Below are 19,954 nucleotides of genomic sequence, written 5' to 3' on the forward strand. Positions count from 1 at the left end.
TGAGTGTCATCAAGGACCCAGGCTCTACCTAGCTCCTGGTGGTGTTTCTCCTTCTGGCTCCAAAATGGCTGCCACCACCCCAACACGCATCCCCCACAAGCAACACCTGTTGCAGGAGGGAACTGTGGGGGCCCAGGGCTCCTTCCGTCACCACTTCACTATCAACAGGGAGGCCCATCCCAGGAGTTCCAGCAGCTTCTCTCACATCTCACTGGTCCCTCAAAGTCACATGACCATCCCTGGACCAATCACTGGCGGAGGATGATGGGATCCCTGGGACTGGCCTGTGGCCATGGTCCCAATAACCCGGGCATCCAGGTGGGCACTTGGTCACCCAGCCAACATGCCGGCTACTGGGTGAGGGAGGAGGAAAGGCCGTGGGGTGAGCAGCCGGCAGCGGCTGCCACGGTCAGTGCTGTCCACCAGAGACGGAGGGTCACCTGTCAACACTGCTCTCTGCCGTCACTGAGCTCTGAAGTCCACGGAATGCTTTTGTCCCCAGTCGTAGACGGGTAGAGTGGAAAGGGACACCAAGATGTGGCGGGTGTCGGCCTCCTTTTCACACTCGTGTTCCTTCTGACTGTAGAAGGCCTACCTGCCAGAGAACAGGAGGCCACAGGCCGCAGCGCCACCGTTGACCTGTGGGGACACTATCTCTAGCACTTTTCCCGTCCCTCTAGGTATCCGCCCTGGAGGGCGTTTCTTGACCCTAGCCCACGGCGTGGAGCTGCAGAGGACTTTCCATTTGGGGCTCCTGTTGCCACACAACTCTGTTTTCTGTCTCCCTAGTTTTTGAGTACAGAGCACGGCCCTTCCTTCCAAGGGCTCCGTGGTCATCTTTCTGAGATACTCGTCAGTGAATTTCTTGTGCACCATAAACCTTGGTGCTGGGTGAATCTGGTGGGATCCATCTAGATTTTTCCATGGGACATGATCCCCGCCCGACAGGCAGAAAGTTTAACTAATTAATTACAATTTTTGTGTAGTTGGGCCCGTGTCTCTGGTATTCTCACTGCACACATTTGTTTTTTTTTTTTTCTCAGCAACATTTAAAACAGTTGAAATAAAAGTGATCTTCTGCAGCAGCCGTGAGACTTTTCACTTTGGAAATACTCGTGATTTAACACATCCACCATTAGAGAGTTAGGCTGCTCCCAAAGCCATGTTGTCATAATTAGTATGTGTTGGATATTCACGTATAAAATGTGTTTCTATTTTTACCATGATGCATCTCGTTTTGCAGAGGAGAGATTGGCTGGAGCCAGGGAGAGGTTAGAGAGCTGTACCCGTCAGGCTGCTCCGTGGAGGCCGAGGTCAGGCCTCTCCAGGGAGGCCGGGCTGGGCGGGAGCAGTGGGCACGGGGCTCCTGTCTGATGTCCTCGTCTGTTTTCACCCAGGTTCTAGAAACATCTCTGTGAGGTGGAAGAACTGATTTTATTATTGTTGCTGGGCTGTTTAGGGGAGCCAGGTCCCGGAGAGGGCAGCCCCTTGCTCAAGGTCTCAGACACTCAATGGACAGGGCCAGGCCCCGCCTCAGGCTGCCGACTCCGCCCAGCGCTCTCCTGCTCTGCCAGGATCCCGTCTCCACCTCCTCCTTCCACCAGGGTAGAAAGCAAACAGGGCCTCTGCCAGGCAGGGGGCACAAGTGGAGTCTCTCCAGGGTGACCCAGGACTCCCAGCCCAGGTCCACTGGCGGGAGCAGGGGGAGCCAGGAGCTCAGGAGTTCTGTTTGGTGCCTTCCATGTGCCCCCCCCCACCCCCGTGCCACCCCCTGGAGGGAGGGGTTCCTTTAGCAGGTGTGGCTTGAGTGGCCAGCTTCAGTTGTCCTGGCTCAGCTTCTGGCTTTAGCCTGAGAGTGTCCTGCGCATCTGCGGGTTTCTGGCTGGTGAAGTGGCTTCCTGAGGACTGTCATGAAGCACCAGACCCAGAACAAGGGTAGGCAGGGCCGTGCTCCCCCTGAAGCCTCTGAGGAGGCTCCTTCCCTGCCTGAGATCCCTGACGTCCTTTGGCTGGTAGAGACAGTCTCCTGATCTCCGTCCACTGACACACGGCCACCCCCTCCCCACCTTCCTTCTGCGAATGTCCACGTTCAAAGCTCCCCTTGGTACGAGACCCTGGCCGCCCTGGGTGACAGCCCACCCTAATGACCTTATCTTAACTCCGTACAGACCCCATTTTAAGCTGAGATCACATTCCGAGGGACTGAGGGGAACACTCAGACTTGACTGCATCTTTTTTGGGGAGACACAACGGGGCGCATCCCAGCTGGTCAGTGGCGGGAGCCGGGGAGAGCTGAGCTTCTGTGTGCTCTGCGTGTGGGGCACCCAAAGGCTCCTTCCAGCCCCGCCTGCCACGCAGCCTCTGGACGCCGTGAACACAGGGGCATGGCTGTGTTGCTGGGCAGCCTTGTGAGGCTTGCCACAGGCCGGGCGCCCTCATCTGCAGGTCGTGCCAGCGTGGCTGAGTCCCTCTTCTCTTGCCAGCCTGTTGCCTTTGGGGCTGACATCAGCACCTGCTCCTCCAAGGAGCCCTCTCTGATGTCCCCAGCCAGCACTGACCACCCAGCGCTTCCACCTCGGAATTGCACCTGCCAATCTGGCCTGAGGGCTTGGTCCAGCCCCAGCCCCACACCTCGCTCAGGGTCTCAGGTCCGGGAGGGGGTGTCAGTAACATCACCAGGTATAACACGGGGACCTCTGGCTTCCAGAACTCCCGGGCGCATGGTCAGGGCAGGCCTCCTGGAGCAGGCAGGGCCTGGCCGTGCAGGGTGCAGGTGTCCTGGAGGCCAGCTGCCATCCTCTGAGGTGGCTTCCGAGTCCCCTCAGGTCCCCTCTCTGCCTGGTCCCCTGCACATCAGAAGTCCACCGAGGAGCGACCCCTCCGGACAGCCTCCTGCCTTCCCATGTCATGGCCCCTCACAACACTGCTGGGGGAGGCCCTCTGTCTAGAGGTCAGGCTGGTTCGGGGAAGTCCCGGCGCCCACTGGGAGGCCACAGGCAGGTGGGAGCCACATGGTCCAGGTGTGCGGCCCTCGGTGGCACATTTCTGAGATGGGGAGAAGGAGGAACTATCACTCGGCTTTGGTGACAGGTGGGTGGTGTGGGGTGGTTGGGAGAAGACTCGGACTTGACCCTGAAGTTCTGGCTTCTGTTTGGGTCTCTGCCTCCGGGACACCTGCACAGAGGCGCCCCTTCCTTCTGGGCAGCGCCGGGACCGGGTGCTCCTGGCCCTCTGCTGAGCTTCACGGGGGGTCCTGTCACCCGCAGGCGGCCCTGGCAGAAAGCTCCCGCCTCAAAGAGCAGCTGGCGATGCTGCAGCTGAAGACGGACCTGCTGAGCAGCATCTTTGGCCCAGAGCGAGCCAGCGCCCTCCTGGAGCAGGTGGCGAGTTCTGTGAGGGACAGGGACCTGCTGCATAACAGCCTCCTGCAGAGGAAGAGCAAGCTGCAGGTGAGGGGGGGCGGCGTCTCGGCACTGGGCCTGGCCAGGCGGGAGTGGCCCTCACGGTGTTCCAAGCTCACCGCGGCCGTTCACTGCTGTGGCCTGGACGAATCCTTCTGTCCCTCACCCTCTCAGGCTCCTCCTGCATAAACGGGGTAGGATTCTCCCAGGATCCCTCTAACTGGTTCCCTAGCCACCTGTCTGTCCCCTCCCTACACTGCAATCAGAGTGAACTATCTTATACCACAGAGAGCTGGTGGAGGGACCAGCGCAGGTGAGAGCACTTGGAAACGTTAAGCCACCATGGTGCTGGAGGCTGGTGTCACTAGTGACACGCTGACTGTCCCCTTCTACAGCTCCGAGGCGCGGGGCAGTGTCTGTGGCCGGGCACCTGCTCAGAGCGTCACCCCCTGATCTTATCTAACCCACGGTACCCACGAGGACCTGCCATTCTTCCCCCTGTTTTACCGATGAGGAAACTCAGTGGTGGCTCTTGGCCAGGGTGGCAGGGCCAGGACATACCCCACGCGGCCTGACCCCAAGCCTGCTGCTATCTCACCTCCTGTGTTCTCTGCCTCCATTAGTAGGGCCAGGCAGGGTTTTAGGAGCTGGGGAGACAAAGAAAGGAAGCCGAGAGTTCATCCCCAAACATTCACAACTTGGTGATGGAAACCAACAAATGGACGATCCCCAGGAGATGTCCAAAGGCTGTCTGTGAGCCAGTGGTGACCTGGTCAGCATATGCAGGGTGGGCTTCCCGGGGCCTCAGTGGTAAATAAAGGGATGCGGCTGTGTCCAGCAGCACTTTGCCGACGTAAACAGCCTCTGGTGGGATTTGGGGAGGGGTTTCCCAGCCCCTGTTCTAGAGGGATGTGGCCAAAGTGTTATGCAAGGACATCACGGGGACCCTAAGAAGAGGCACCCAACCCCAGCAAGGCTCCAAGAAGGTTTTCTGGAGCAAGAATGTGCTGAGGAGGAGCCAGGCCTTCTTTGGGTGCCAGGTCTATAACAAGGTGCCCCTGAGGGAAGCTCTTAATTCGCAGCTGCCCATTCTGTCTCTGCAGAGTTTGCTTGATCAGCACAAGGACTTTGGGGCTGCTTTTGAACCCCTACAGAGGAAGCTCTTAGACCTCCAAGTTAGAATCCAAGCCGAGAAAGGGCTTCAACGGGACCTTCCTGGAAAACAGGCCCAGCTCTTGAGGTTGCAGGTAAGGGGTCTGTAGGGCCAAGTCAACCCTCACAGGGTTGACTTTTTTGTGCATAAAAGCAGTTCCTCCTCTTCTAGTAACCAGCAAAGCCAGAGCCAGCTTGAGCCAGAGATTTACACCTTACTTGAGATCTGACTTTTTGTCTTAATGGAATTAATTTCTGCTTCTTTATCTGATGGTTCCTGGCCTCAATAGGGCCTTTTATTTATCTGATGGTTCCTGGCCTCAGCAGGGCCTTTAGCACCTTCAAACTGCAGATTCTGAAGCCTAACAAAATCATAATTATTTATCTCTCAGTTCCAAAGCCTAACATTGGTATTTGTTTTTAAATTTGCATTGCTAACTATCCCTAATGGGTCCAGAGGCCTTCAGTTAACTAACACAATCCTGAGATTGAGAGTATGCATTTTAACCCACACTCTGATCGTTGATAACGGTTGGTTGGCTGGATAAGGAGCTTGCTGGTTTTGAAAATGCATGTGATCCAAAGATCATCTTTAGAACCCAAGGACAGCTCCTATATAGAGTGAGAGTTCTCTGCAAGAGACTCGCATGGTGCGTTTGAGTCTCGAAACCTGAAATCGGGGTGTGGTTCTTCATAAGGAGAGGTGGCCATCAAGTGAAAGTCCAAGTGATCTTGTCCCCCATGATGTCCTCTGGTCTTTTACTGAGTTCATTTTCATGATGTCCCAGAATGTTTTGGTCTGATTTAAATCTTTCATCAGCCCTGAGCTGGGCCTATGAGACCAGACCTGATGTGGTGCATCTGCTGGTGTGGGGAGCCCTGTATCCTGGACAGCCCCCACCCCAGGCCCTCCCTCCGAGCTGACCCCCACCTCCGCCCTGATCAGCCTCAACAGTGAGGGGCAGGGAGGAGGCTCAGCCCCCGCTTCTCCACGGCAGGGGCTGCAGGAAGAGGGGCTGGAGCTGGGCCTGCAGATCGAAGCCATGCAGCCTCTTGTCCAGGGGAATCCCAACCACCAGCACAAGATGGACCAGCTTACTTCTGACCACCAGGCCCTGCAGAGGCCCCTGGAGGTAAGGCCGTCAGAGGAGCCTGAGTGGCACCCAAGAATCCTGGGCTCTTGGGGCCTTTCTCCCTCTTTCCTTCCGTCCATCCCTTCCCTCCCTGCTTCCTGGGACAGGTGAGTACTGAGGCCTCCGCACGGGGGCGCTGCACTAGGCCGGCGAACGCAGCAGCCCGAAGGAGAGGGCCAAGGCATCGTCTCCCTTGGGGATGACGTTCTAGTCGTTCTAATTGGGTAGATGCAGATGAATCAGCAAGAAGCAAGTAAAGGCTCCACTCGGTATTGAGCTAAGGGCCACGAGGGGGAAGAGCTGCTGCGACCCCAGCAGCCTGCGCGCAGAGGCCTTTGCAAAGGGAGCCCTGAGCCCCGGGGCCGCAGAACCTTGTCTGCAGTGCCCTCTAGTGGCCGCCTGGACACTTGCGTGTGTGGCGCAGGCGAGACTCCTTCCAAACTGGCCCCAATGGACAAGTGGAAACGCAGACTCCAGCACCTCTTGGGCGCTGATTCCTTCAGGTGGAGGCCTGGGTCTGCCTTTGTGTCGAGTCCCAAGGCCGCGAGCTGGTGTCCGACAGCCACATCTCAAGAAAACAGTGTGAGGCAGGTTCTCCTGTCCACCCCACCCTGCTCAATGCCCTCTTTACAACCTCCAGCCCATAGATAATGTGAGTTCCCCTCACAGACAATTTAGAACTTTCTAGAATATAAGAGAGATTTTTTTTTAATATAGTTATAATCAAATAGTGTCCTTTGATGCTTAAATGCTCCCAGGTGGCTACATCAAGACACGAGGAGATGGTCCGTAAACGCTCCCTCCAGGTCACGGCCACAGGTGCCCCATCCATGGTGGTGCCTGCTTGGCCTCCTGTGATGCGGTTTTCTGGAATGTGATAAAAAGTGGTCAAACCAAAGTGCAGTGTCCCATCCTTTTACACCAGGGACATGTCCCTGGAGAGGCCGGCATCTGCATTGAGCCAGACACTCCAGGGGTCTCCAGGGAGCACAGCACCACCTATAGAGACCCACGGTGCAGGTGACGCATGGAATCTGCCTAACCCAGGAGCAGCTTGTGGTCTCAAGGTCAAGGGAGGGGGCGTCGAGAGACAGGAAACCATCCCGCAGCCGAAGTCAGCTCCGGTACCCACATCCAGTCGGTGAGCGAGGTTGCTCAGAAGTCAGGAGCTAGGGACTGCAGACTGCGACAGTCCAATTCCACCGAGTTTCTTTATTTACAGTTTACACAGTCATTTAAGGGGAAACCGCCCCTCCTGTCATTTGGATGTTCAGTGCTTGTTAAGTCTAGTGAGTTTTAAAGTGGCCTCCCCCCACAGACAGTGATCTTCCCGTCTCCCAGGGGTAGGTCCCAGCTCTATGCAGTAGGGAGCCATTGAAGGCATTTGGTGGTGAGAACTAGGAGAAGTGGGGTTTTAGGTAACATTTCGCCCTTGCTGATGGACCTCAAGGACAGAGGCTCCACACCCCCTGGAGGCCCACGGAATGCCCAGCCCCTCTCTGGGTCCCCATCCCCTGGCATGGTCCTGGAACCCTGCAGGGCCAGCCCGCGTTTGTGGAACGCAGGAAGGCAGGGCCTTTGGTGGCCCAACGTAATGAGACCCTAAGCTGGGAGACACAGCAGGAAAGGGGACAGTAGGCCCCGGAGTCTGACTGGCTCATAGTGAGATGAAGAAGGTGCTCAAAGGGTCCCAGGCAGGGTGAACAGGAGCATGGAAAATGGCCATCCTTCTGTGTTCAGTGCCATCTTTCCTGGAGACAGAGAAGAACAAGGTTCCAGCCTCCGAGGCCTGAGTTTCCCAGGAAACAGGCCTCAGGAAGGAGAAAAAAGCAAGACTGTTTGAAAACCTGTTGTTGAAGTTCAGTCCTATCCAGAAAAGTGAATGTCTTACGGGGCACCTCGGCGGAATCTTAAAAAATTAAACGGACCTGATTCAGCAGCACCCAGAAAGAACCCAGAGCAACGCCAGCCTCCCTCACGCCCGCCAGTCACTGCCAGCTCCTCACCTCAGACTGGACCCAGCGTCAGTTAGGCTTGCCTGACGGAACCACACAGATGCTCATACTGTGTGTGTGCTAGCCCCCCACAGCGTGGTTGTAGGTTCATCCGTAAGGTTGCCCTGATGCAGCGTGCCCATTCTTGCTGCTCCAGAACACTCCTTTGAGCAAAAGTGCTTGTGCCCATTCACACCAGCCCCACCTGCCCTTGGCTGTTTCTATAGGAGACAGGCCGGGAGGCGTTTTGAACCAGACTTGATCTTTGGGGGTCCTTGTGCCGTGCCGAGGGAGGACCAGCCTGTGGTGTCTGTCTAGCTGTGGGAGGAGCCAGGGCCCAGGCGGTCTGGGGTCCTGCAGGGTTGGGGGGTGCCTGGTCTCTGCCTGGCCCAGCGCTCAGTGCCCTGGCCTCCGGCTGTGCTGCAGGACCTTGTGGACAGGTGTCGGCAGAGCGTGCGGGAGCACTGCACCTTCAGCCACCAGCTGCAGGAGCTGCGGCAGTGGGTCACTGTGGTCACACAGCTGCTGGAGTCACATCAGCGGGACGTGGGCCCGTGGGATGCTGCGTCCCGAGAGGCCGAGGTGGAGGTAAGGGGGTGACTTCCTCACCTGCGTCCCCAAAGGCAGCCTCTCTGGCTGAAGCCCCCACAGTGGGAAGCAGAGACCTCCCCAAGAAGGACCTCACTGTGTGTGTGTCCCCCGTGTCCTCCAGAGGCTGCTGGCTGACCTCCCTGAGAAGGAGGCCCAGCTGCCCCTGGTCGAGGCGCACGGCCAGCTGGTGATGGAGAAGTCTTCTCCTGAGGGGGCGGCCTTGGTCCAGGCGGAGCTGCGGGAGCTGGCGGAGGCTTGGCGGGCCCTGAGGCTGCTGGAGGAGCACCTACTGAGGTGAGAGGCCCTCGCTGGCTCTGAGCCTTGTCTGGGACAGTGCCCCCTTGCCACCAGGAAGAGCTCCGAGCAGATGCCTGGGCTCTGGGCCAGGCGTCGTGCCAGGGACCTGCCCACCCCCCCACACCTGGGACCCCTGGTGATTCTGGCAGGGGCAGGGGAGCTGAGATGTCCCTGGCTGGGGGTCGGCCTCCAGCCCGCTCTGGTGTGAGCCTCAGTTTCCTATCTGTGTCCTGAGCATGTGCACCTGTGTGACCGGGGAGGGGGGGTTGCAACTAAGAGACGGGACACGTGGGAGACTCAGGAGCATCTGCCACACCTGAAGGATGGCTGCTGGCTCATCGTTGATGGGAAACCCAGAAGTGTCCTGCCACCCTTGAGGCCCAGGGCTGTTACTTCTCCAGGGCCCCGATGGCTCCCCATCACGTCACCGCCTTGAGGGGTTGTTTGTCTTCCCAGCCTCATCAGAAGCCAGCAGCTGCAGAGTACAGAGGTGGACACTGGGAAGAAGCTGGTCTTCACCAACAACATCCCGAAGTCTGGGTATCTCATCAACCCCACGGACCCTGTTCCCAGGCATCGTCGTGGGGTGAGTGTGTCTGGCAGGGAGAAGGGCCAAGTGCTGGGTGGGGTGGCTTTGGTCCCAGCTCCCAGGCCTTGGTCATGCCCCATCTCACTTGTCCCTGCTGTGGCCCCAAGAGCAGGGGTGCCCACTGTAGAGAGGGGCCTCAGGTAGGTGGCGGGCAACCCTGGGCCAGACTGGTCCTTCCCTCTCTGAATCCCTAGATGGTTCCCCAGCAGAGAGGACAGTGACAAGGTCACAGACTTCCTGCTGGCCTTGGATTTAGACCTGAGATCACAGGAGAAGGGGGTATCTTTGTGCCCTGGCTGTATATTTTTGAAAAGAACTAACATGGTATCACCAGCACTTTCTCTTTCTGCCTTTACACAACTGAGCCATGTTTTTCAAGAACAATCCGTCAAAGCCCAGTGCAGTGATCACACCTGCTCCAGCTAGGTAGAGGCGGAAGTAGGGGACTCCCTGAGCCCAGGAGTGCAAGACCGACACAGTGAGACCCCATCCAAAAAAGAAAAAGAAAATCCAATCATTCGTTCTCCCACTCCTTCCTTCATCCTCCCAAAACACATTTATTGAGTGCCACTGTGCTCCGAGGATTGGCTTAGAAAGCAACTCAGAGTTTTTGTGACTGTGACGTGCACCTGATTATAATGCAGGTCTAATCCAACAGCCTGGTTGGGGCCCACGGTCTGCATCTCTAGCAGGCTCCATGCTGCTTTCTAGTGCAGTTTGAGGAGCAAGACGGGTCCATGGGCAGTTAAATGAGCTTACAAAACTGTGCAGACATGGGCAGAGGGGCCATGAGTTTGTGGTGGAGTGGACCTGACCCAGACCTGGGGCAGGAGAGCCCTCCTGGGTGCATGGGCCCTGGAGGCTGAGTGGGAGTGAGGGAGGAGGGAGAGAGGCACCCCAGGCAGGGGGCACCGTGCATGCGCAGACCCAGAGGAGGCAGCCCAGGTTCAGGGGCTAAGACATGCCTGCAGGCTCCGGCTCGGAGAGGAGCGGCAGCTTGACCTTCGGAGGCCACAATAGCCAGAGCCCGAGGCTCTCAGGCCACACAGGGGAGGCACGAGGTGACACTACATATGGAAGGTGTCTTGTGCTCTATACAGATCACTCAGGTCACAGCCACAGGGTACACGAGTGGTAGAAGGGTGACTGCTGGATAGCTGTCCTGGTAAGAGGTGACGGTGACTTGCACTAGGAACAAAGAGGTGACACTGAGGCATGCTCCCGACCTAGATGTGGCCATGTTGGGTAGAGATCCTCCCCTCAGGCCTCTCCCTGTCCTCATCCCCCACCGCTGCCTCAGTCGCGTCCAGGACATGTGGCCAGTGGGCCTCTTTCACCCCGACAGCTCTGGCCCTGTGTGTTCCTGCAGGCCCATCTGCTGGAGGAAGCAGGAGGCAGCCATGAAGACTTCCCCCAGCTCCTGAGGAACTTTGAGCAGTGGCTACAGGTAGAAAACTCCAAGCTCATACGGACCATTGCAATGAGAACCAGCACCGCCAAGGACTTGAAGACCAGAGAGACGAAGCTGCAGGTCTGTGCCCAAGAAGCCACCCCTTGCCCGTGGGCTTTGCACCCATAGATGTGTTTGCTCTAACAGGGAGCACTGACAGTCATTTGTGAGCTGTTCTCACTTGTGTAGAACTAACGCTTCTTAAACTTTTTGGATTCAAATATTTTAGAGCTTTTCCTTGCTTTCATTCACTCAGCCTCCTTTTCTTATTCCTTACTTGGGAAATATCAGCCTTGTCTCTAGGCGCCTGTATCAGTTAGTAACTGCTGTGTAACATACAACCCCAACAGTTTGCAGTTGAAAACAGCAGCTGTGTATTTAACTCATATTCGGACCCTGAGCTCAGCCTGGCTCCTGCCCATTCAGAAGGCCAAGGGCTGGTGTCTGCTGTCAGATGAAGGTCAACCAAGTGCCTCTCATTCTGGAGGTCAGTAGGCTGGTGGGGAAGAGAGTGACATGGACCACACATCTTATCCTCCTGTGGGGCAGCCCGGGCTTCCCATGGCAGAGGCAGGTCGGAGGGGACAGTGGGAGCAGGCCATGCCCTCGGAGGCCTAGGCTAGGAAGTGGGGTGATGTTAACTCCCCTTCATGGCCTAGTCACCTCTCAGTTCTCTTGATACTTTGGCAGTTAAGTTTCAACATGAATTTGGGGAGGGACAAGAATTCAGACCCTAGTAGTCACCAAATCCTCCTTGGTCTGCCTCCTTGGAAGGCTCTGTTTCCACTGCGAGTGCCTCGGTTTAGGCAGTAATTTTCACCTTGATTGTAGAACTAACTTCCCAAATGGTCTCCCTTCTCCCTGTTGGGAACCTACCCAGGTCAAGGCTCATTCTGCAGCCAGAATGACCCTCCAGAACCACAGGGACAAGAGTGACCTTGTCCACTTAATGGAAACATTTCAGAACAAGTTCAGACCCCAAGGTCATCATGCTAGGCCTTTCTCACCAGACCTCAGCTTGCCTCTTCTCTTCCTTGTTTTTATGAAATCTCACTATGACATGCCAGAGTCTGACGTTTGTTATTTTCTAATCCTTTATAGGATTCACCTGAACACCTGACTCTATGATTTAAGATCTTTCTGGAATATTCTCTGACACTGTCTCTTAAAACATTGTCTCTGCTTGGGAGCATTTTTTCTCTCCTTCTCTTATGTCATTTACACGTATATTATTTCTTCTCACTCTGTGCTTCATGTCTCTTGGCTTCTCTTGTGTATTTTCCGTCTTTTTGTCTCTTCATGTTGCATTCTGAATATTTTTTTCTGACCTGTCTTCCAGTTTACTAATTCTCTCTTTAGCTATTACACATGTCCATTGAGTGTAACTTTTGTTATTTTAATGATCAACTCTAGAACTTCTCTTTGGTTCTTTCAACAATTTGCTGGGTCATATTTCCTAGCTAGCTTCCAGATCCTTGCTCAGTTGTTTACACTAGTCTTTTAATTCTTTGAACACAGTAAACATAGCTGTTTTATAATATGTCTAATAACATCAATATCCCAAGGCATCTTAGGAATGGTTCTGATGTGTCTTACTTCTGCTGCTTCTTCTCCTTAGTGCCTTGTATCTGTGTGAGGCTGTGTGTATTCTGTGCTGAATGTTGTGGTGGACAAAATATGTGATAGAGTAATTTGAGATTTAGGATACCCTCTTCCTCCAGAGAGGGCTTTTCTGGGGTCGTTCCTGCTGAGAAGGAGGCTGAGTCATTCTGGGACCACTGAACCCAAGTCCAAGGCTTGCAGGTCCCTGGATTACAAGATGACCTGGAGCTGGGCGGCCAGTCTACACCAGGCCCAGATTTACTGCTGGCTCACCTTTGCTCTGAGGGTGAAGCCCGTAGGCGTCTCAGCTAGAGGGGGAGTTGTTCTGTCTACCTCCACGCAGCCCAGAGTCTGACCTCCGCCTCCCTACCCCGTGAGGAGATTGCCACACCACAGACCTGCTTCACAGCCGTTTCTTCCAGATTGGAGGATATCCTAAGGGTGAACACAGGCCTCACACAGGCTTGCTTCTCTGAAGTTTCTTTCGTGTTGTTTTGGGTTTCTGGTTTCTTGCGGTGCTAGGGATCGATCCCGGGGCCTCGAATGTGCTGGGTCAGGGCTCTACCCCTGAGCTGCACCCCCAGTCCTCCTTGCCTGAGTTTTGACCTGATGTGCCTCACTCTTTCGTTAAGCCTTTGATGGTTTTAAAAAATGTCTTTAATATCATGTCCTCGGTGCAGGTTTGTTCCCAATTATCCAGTTGACCATCACCAGGAAGCCCTTCCCTCCTACCTCAGATTTGGCCACTCCTCACTTCCCACCCCCGCCCCCAACTCCAACCATATCAGAAATGGCTCTTAGTTCCACCCCGAGACCCTTTTGCTCTTGTCTAACTCACATTCTAGCAGGCTCTGAGCAACGATGCAAATGGTCGCATACTGCATAGCTAACAAGATGGGGCACGATCGGGGTCCAGAACCAGGATTTAAACCCAGGCTCCTGCCCCAGTCTCTCCCCCACATCACACGGCCTCTCAGGAGTCCTGAGAGTGAAGAGGTTTGTCCTCGGCACTCAATTTTGATAGAAAAACTGGCTCCCTCCATCACCAACTGCCAAACGAAATCATGCCGATGGGAAGGCACGTTTGACGGGGTGACCTTTGTAACGATGGCGACTCCTCTGACAAGCCCTTTTAGGACCTGGTCCTAGGATGGCAGGCCAAGTGACCACAGTGGCTGGCAGTCCAGCTGCCCTTCCACACAGGAGGTCTTTCTGTAACATTCCAGAGAGCAGTTGCCGGGCCTGGACTTGCACTTGCACGTGAGGGTCCCACGTTACTGGTTCTGTGCTCCCCTCCCCGGGGGCCACTCTATCGAGGGCAATTCAATCAGCCTGCCCTTACCAGGGGGGTGGGCTGTCTGGGCCATTAGAAGCCTCACCGTGATGCTGCCCTCTCCCCTAGGAGCTAGAGGCTCGAGTGCCGACAGGTCAGCATCTATTTGAGAATCTTCTTCGTCTTGGGCCAGCAAGGGGCACCTCGGACGAGCTGGAGGATCTGCGTTACCGCTGGATGCTGTACAAGTCCAAGCTCAAGGACTCCAGCCACCTGCTGGTAGGTGCTGAGGATGCTCAGGTGACGGGACCCAGGGAGGGACCGCAGCTGGGCCCAGCCTCACTGGGCCAATAGCCTGCATGTGTTCTGTCCTGCACATCCTCGTCCCAGCTGGGGTCGGGGAGGGACACTTGACTTAGGTCATCTCATTTGGCCATCCTCCTTTGCCATGAGGCTGGCCTCCCAGTAACCATGGCAATGGCCTCATGGTTGCCTACCATGCTGGGAGCTTTGTCTGCGTCACCCCATTCAGCAACAGCCATGGCTGCCGGAGTGACCCTGTCCGCATCCAGAGGGGAGCTGAGGCCCCTAGAAGCTAAAACCTTGCTCTGCAGGTTTTTCTGCCACTAGGTGTCAGCCCAGCCCCAGCCACGTGCCAGTGTCCCGGCCAGCCAGGCAGGGCCTCCCCAGACCATGCCCGCAGGCCAGGCCCAAGTGTGTAAAAAGCTCATTAAACAGAATCCCCCGTGGCAGGGCCGAGCAGGCGACCAGCGCCTTAGGGAAGCCCCCCCACTCCCCCCAATCTCCCCCCCACTACCCCCAATCTCCCCCCCCCCCCCCCCCCCCCCCGATAGCCGAGCACAGCCCTGTTGGGACTTGTGTTTCGCTCACCTCACCTGTTTCCCCCTCTCCTCTCCTTCCTAAAACAACAGACGCTGAGTTCTCCCGGGGACCCCACCGGATTCCAAAAGGTACGCGTCTGCCATCTGCTCTGGGGCTGCAGAGCAGGCATCTGGGGGGCTGGGCGCCTGGGCGGATGGGGCAGGACCCCTGGGCTTTCTGGAAGGCTCTGTGGGGTCTCTGCTTTCCAAAGCTCCAGGCCCGGGGAGTGGCTGGCAAGGGTGTGAAGGGCACTTTGCCATGACAGACACCTGGTGGAGAAGGGACCCTGGAGCTTGCCATCCAGGACCAGGGCACACTGGGGGGTGACAAGGGTGCTCCTAATGATGACTGTGATCGCAGGTGTAAACCGGGGTAGTCCCAGGAACCTGGCCCGGGTGCCCACCTTGGTGGTAGAGGGGCGGGTGGGGCTCAGGAGGACTCAGGAGGAAGGGACAGCGGGGCCTTCCAGTTCCACCAGGCAGGTTCTCCTCTGGGGCCCACTGAGACGTGCTCAGAGTCACTCCCATGGTGTTTCCGGGCCCAGGCGATGGCAGGAACGGGGTTCTAACGGGAGGAAGCAGCAGTCTTACTGCCCTACATGGTGCCCACTGGCCATCCACTGTGGGGCCTGGACCTGTACCCACTTAGCCAGGGCATCTCATTTCACCCTCTGTTGACCCCCAAGTGGTTCCTTGCCTCTGCTTTAAGCCTGGGGAATCAGAACGGGTGAATGAGCTGCCTTGCTCAGGAGGCACCACACTCCTGACTGGTCTCTGGCTCCAACACCCAGGTTCGACCTTCTGTGTGATGCCTGGGGGGGACGTCTCGCTGGGCTCTGGAGGGTCTCTCCACTCCTGGAAAAGCCAAGTGTAACTGTTGTCCCCAGGGCTGCCGTTTCCAGAGGCATACTCTTGTTTTCTGGCCAAGCAAGGGCCTGGGGTGACACAGGCCCCAGCAGGCCGGGCTCACAGAGCCCCAAGGCGCTTGGGACCTCTCCCTCCCTGGAACACACATTGTCCAGGTGCCCGGCACACCAGGACTCCTTCCTGGGCTCCAGCTGGGCTCCAGCATCTGCAGGGTGCGGGTGACCCTGGGCTGGGCAGGGCTGTTATGAGACCAAGGTGTGCTCTGGGCCCAACACCAAGCAGCTCTGGGGCCTTCAGCAAGTTGCTTTGGTTTGGGGCGCACTTTGCCCATCTCTATAACATTAATGCCAACTTTACTTACTTCATGAATCAGTGTTGACGGTCGTGTGAGCTGTTATGTGTGGAAGATAGGCTTCTTAGAGCCTAAGCCCTGGTTTCCCCAAGTTCAGAACCACACCAGCCTCCTCACGAAACAGGAAAGAACATCCGGAAAGGGCAGGTGACCCACACAGCCCCACCTAGTGGCTTCTGGTGGGATATGGGGACACGGGGCCAGGTGTCCTGGCTGCCTCTAACTCCTGCACTTTAAGCCCCATCTATGCAGCCCCCAGGGCAGGTCCCTGCAGGAGTCATGTGTGGGTCCCCAGGGGCCTGGCCATGGTGTCCAGCACATAGGAATTGCTTGCTGAAGGCTTTTGGGTAGGTGCCACTTGGCTGGCTGACCCCAGCCCTCCAGTGCAGGCTCAGGTTCACTGTGGCCTGTGCTTAATGTGTCAGTGTGGGTCCTCCCCACCGTGGTGGCCCTGCCGCTCCTCCTTCACTCACCCCTTCCTTCTCCCATGTTCCCTGAGGGCCGACTGGGCTGAGCTCTGTTGAGCACTGAGACCACGTCAGCGAAGGAAAGAGCCGCTGCCCTCCTACGCCTGGTTTATCTCCTACCTGGTTTACCTCCTACATCCCGAGGTTCATCTCATTTCCTCCTAGCAGATGTTGGGTGCCATTTTGTATAAAACTCGGGGTAGGCAAGCAGGAAGGCGGAGCAGGGCTGTGTTTATTTAATAAGTGGAGGTATACATTTTTTACTTTGGTGCTGGCCAGCTTTTGAGATGAGACCTCAGTCTCCTGGGAGGAAGTAAGCAACCTATGGGCTGATATATAGCAGCCATGTCACAGATTGCTGTGCCCAGTCCTAGGGTTTCTGAGCCATTAGGACTGGAGTGGCCCAGGAATCTGCGTTTCTAACAGGGCAGTGCTGATCCTGTGGGCCTGGAGAAGCACTTGGAGAACCACCGCTTTATGTTCTGGATTCGAATCCTGACCCCACCATTAGCACGTGTGACCTTTTGCTAGTCCCTCACCCGTGGTCTTCCTGTGAATGCAAGGGAGTCCGCTGAGCTAGTGGAAGGCAAAGTCCTCAGCAACAACTGGCGCGTAGTGGGCTCTGGGTTGCTGTGGAAACGAGGACCTGAGACCTCTGCAGACAGGGCCCTGCTTCTGTGCCTGAGGACAGAGCGAGCAGGAGTGGTGGCTTTCAAAAGGGGAGATCCTCCGTGGGGTTTGATCTTTTTTTTTCCTTCTGGTCTTCCTGTGTTAGCTTATATAATTTATAACAAAATACTCAAGATCATTAATTTATAAAGAGAAAGGCTTACTTTGGCTCAGTTTTGGAGTTTCTAGTCAATGGTCGGCTGGCTTTGTTGCTTCGGACCTGTGACAAGGTGGCACATCCCAGCAGAGAGCATGAGGCACAGCAGAACCACCATCTGCCTGTCCAGGGAGGGAGCAGGGCTCCCCAGTCTCCTAGGACACGCCCCCAACAACAGGACCTCTCCCCAGGCCCCGCCTCTTAAAGGTACCACCATCTCCCAACAGCGCCACCCTGAGGACCAAGCCTTCAGGACCTGGGCTCTTGGGGACACTCCCCATCCCAACTATAGCATCCTTGTGGTTTGTGCTGGGTTGCACAACCTGTGTGTGACTCTGCACACACTCGCACACACAGGCCTGACAGGTAGAAAATAAGCACCATCTGCAGAGGTTGTAATCTTGCCAATGTAAAAACATCCCATATGTTATTTTTAGTCCAAAGGGAAGAAAAACCAAAAGTCTGCTCCCAAGCTAATTATCGAGCAGTTGGTTCTCTACACTTTTTTCTCTCTCTGGGCCCCAAGTCATTGAAAGTTCCAGCTACGGTGGGGCCTTCATCCTGCTTGTTTGTATAAACAGAATAATTAAGATGTATTAATCTGCAGCCACCTCTGCCCTGGCCAGCTCAGTGCCACTGGATGTCTGCCCGCAGCCCTCAGAGCCACAAAGCGTAATGGCGTTTAGGGTTGCAGTGGGCTGTGAGTTAACCGAAGTCCTGCCTTGTCCTGGGGAGGTGCTGTCGCCCTCCCAGACACACTCTTACCTGAGGAACAGACTGGCGCACGTGCCATTCGCCAGGGCAAACCAAGATTGCAGGAGCAGAGAGCTGCCACCTCCCACTGGAGCCCAGCACGGGCTCTCGTCATAAACCAGTGACTCAGGCCCCAGAGAGCCGCAGTTCATTTACTCGACCATATTTCATAGATTTTTGAGACTTCATTTTTCACAGCTCTGGGGTCTGGGTGCCGTGTTGGAATCTAGTTCTTCCAGGGAGGTGTGGGGTTTGCTTCCCTCCTCCACCCAGGCCAACCTCCCTCCTGCCATGGCTGTGACACCTGTTTGTGGGCCGTGTGTGTTTCTCTTCGGGTCACACTGATTGTGCAAAGTGAGACCATCAGTTTTGGGGAGCGCAAGCTTGCTGTCTGGACTCTTAGAAATGAGTTTTTGTCCCCCTCCTTTAATCTCTGCCAAGATGAGACACTGGATGTCCTTGTCTTGGTTTATTCTCTCTCCCCGGACAGCGAAGGTGCAGCCCCTAGTGCCCCTGCTGGACACAGGCTTTTCGGTCAAATGCTCCGTCTTGGTGGAGGTTTTTATTTTCTTACCTTGTGACACCTTTCCCTTGGTGTCTTAGAGGGATGAAATTCTAATTCTGTGATATCAAATCTCACGAAGCATTAGTGAGCTTTCTGTGGTAGATAAGCTTTTTCTCACAACTGTGATTTTTAAAGTCCCTACTATGTGCTGGGCACTGTGATAGACACTCACATACCTGGTCCATAACGATCATGTCCACCTTCTTCAGGGGGAGGAAGTGGCCTCTTGGCCTCTTCTCATGTGTGGCTTGCACAGGGCCAGGTCGGGGCTGGGCGACAGCAAGACAGTCTGACTTTGGGCCTCAGAGATTCACCTTGTAACTCTGCAGACAGCTCAAATCTGGTTTTTCCCTGGTCACAGCCAAAGCGCTGGGCTGTACTAGGCCATGCTATTTCTGTCCTTCAAAAGGGGAGAGCCAGGGACAGGCCTAAAACCACACACTGTGTTATCCCAGGGCCATCTCTCCATCTACCTTCAGAGCCCGGAAGCAACGGGGCTTCTCTGATTTGGGAATGAATCGGTGCAGAAACTTGTCTTTGACCACTGAGACCCAGGGTATCATCTTCACTTGCTCTTCCCATTCCTTCCTCCTTCCATTGCCCCATCTGCCTTCTGCCCCTCCCCTCCTCTGAATTTCACCCCAGCAAGGTGACAGGAGCTACCTCATCACTCAACCCAGTGGATGTATCTCTGTCCCCAACTCCCCTGGCCTCTGGGCAGCACTGGGTGACAGCACATCCCTCCACCTGCTCCTCTTGGCTCTACCCTGGCCTCTCTCTCTGTTTTAACTTTTTAAATTCACCCAAACGTGTTGATGAACTCAGTGTTGATGAACTGTGACTGTTGAACCATCTCATTGCCCATTTTAAAAATTCTTAAAAATTCTTAAGCTGCCTCAGTAGTCTTTTTTGAATCATTAGACTGTCTTGGCAGTTTCAGGTTCATAGGAAATCCAGTAGAAGGCACGGGCTTCCCGTTTGCTTCCTCTCATCCCAGCCCCCCTCCCTCTCCCCCCATTTAGTAATGTCGCGATGAGCGTGAACCACTGTTATGATTGAAGCAGTATCAATGCCCTTGATTAGCTAACGCCCACGGTTTGCACATTGGCTTGCCCTCGTCTGAACCCACCTCTTGGTCTTTCATGGCTGTTCTACTCAGTCCGGGATCCAGTCCAGAACCGCACACTGCCTTCGATTGTCTCGTCTCATGGGTCTCCTCTGGTCTGGAGATGTTCCCTGGTTTTCTTAATTTTCATTGACCTTGACCTTGACCTTTTCAGGCAGGGGCCAGATAGGCTGGAAGGTCCTCTGTTTGGCTTTCCCTTGTTGCCCGTGATGGGTCTGGTTATGCGTTCTTGGCAGGAGTGTCTCAGGAGCCATGTGAGGTCTTCCTCAGGTGTCTTATCAGGGGACGTGAGATGGCCGCATGCCCAGCCTTGGCCATGCAGCTGGATCACTTGGCTCAGGTGGTGGACTCCCATGAAGTTATCACTTCTTTTGTAATGATCACCTGTCAGGCGCTGGAGGCACGTTCTTCTCTGGGGGCATCCTCGGTCCCCTGGGGCTCTCTACCCCTGGGGGCCTCTCTCCCTGGCAGCTCCTTCAGCATCTCCTTCTCCAGCCAGGTCCCTCCTCAGGCGTCAGTCCCAAGCCCAGGGGCCTGCTGGACCCTCGGACTCAGCACAGCTAAAGCAAAGCTCATCGTGTTCCTGTGCCCAACCAAATTCATCCCCAAAGTGTCTTGACCATCGGTTTCCAAGC

General features: G+C 55.6%; 1 protein-coding gene across 7 annotated transcripts in view; it reads left to right on the plus strand.

Annotated features, from left to right (window-relative positions):
• Window positions 1-19,954, plus strand: part of Syne3 (spectrin repeat containing nuclear envelope family member 3) — an 87,243-nt gene that overhangs the window by 54,413 nt on the left and 12,876 nt on the right. For 4 of the 7 annotated variants that reach the window (XM_027950913.2, XM_071607557.1, XM_071607558.1 and 1 more), the window contains 9 exons: window positions 3,267-3,449; window positions 4,505-4,648; window positions 5,552-5,686; window positions 8,107-8,268; window positions 8,393-8,565; window positions 9,025-9,154; window positions 10,503-10,688; window positions 13,612-13,761; window positions 14,415-14,453. In XM_027950913.2, the coding sequence (XP_027806714.2) occupies window positions 3,267-3,449; window positions 4,505-4,648; window positions 5,552-5,686; window positions 8,107-8,268; window positions 8,393-8,565; window positions 9,025-9,154; window positions 10,503-10,688; window positions 13,612-13,761; window positions 14,415-14,453 (1,302 nt within the window). Of the gene's footprint in view, window positions 1-168; window positions 1,083-3,266; window positions 3,450-4,504; window positions 4,649-5,551; window positions 5,687-8,106; window positions 8,269-8,392; window positions 8,566-9,024; window positions 9,155-10,502; window positions 10,689-13,611; window positions 13,762-14,414; window positions 14,454-19,954 lie in introns of those variants that run through there. The other 3 variants (XM_027950912.2, XM_071607561.1, XM_071607560.1) reach the window with 3 other exon arrangements.

The sequence above is a fragment of the Marmota flaviventris genome, chromosome 2 (genome assembly GCF_047511675.1).
Source record: "Marmota flaviventris isolate mMarFla1 chromosome 2, mMarFla1.hap1, whole genome shotgun sequence".
In the NCBI taxonomy this organism is placed as follows: Eukaryota; Metazoa; Chordata; class Mammalia; order Rodentia; family Sciuridae; genus Marmota; species Marmota flaviventris.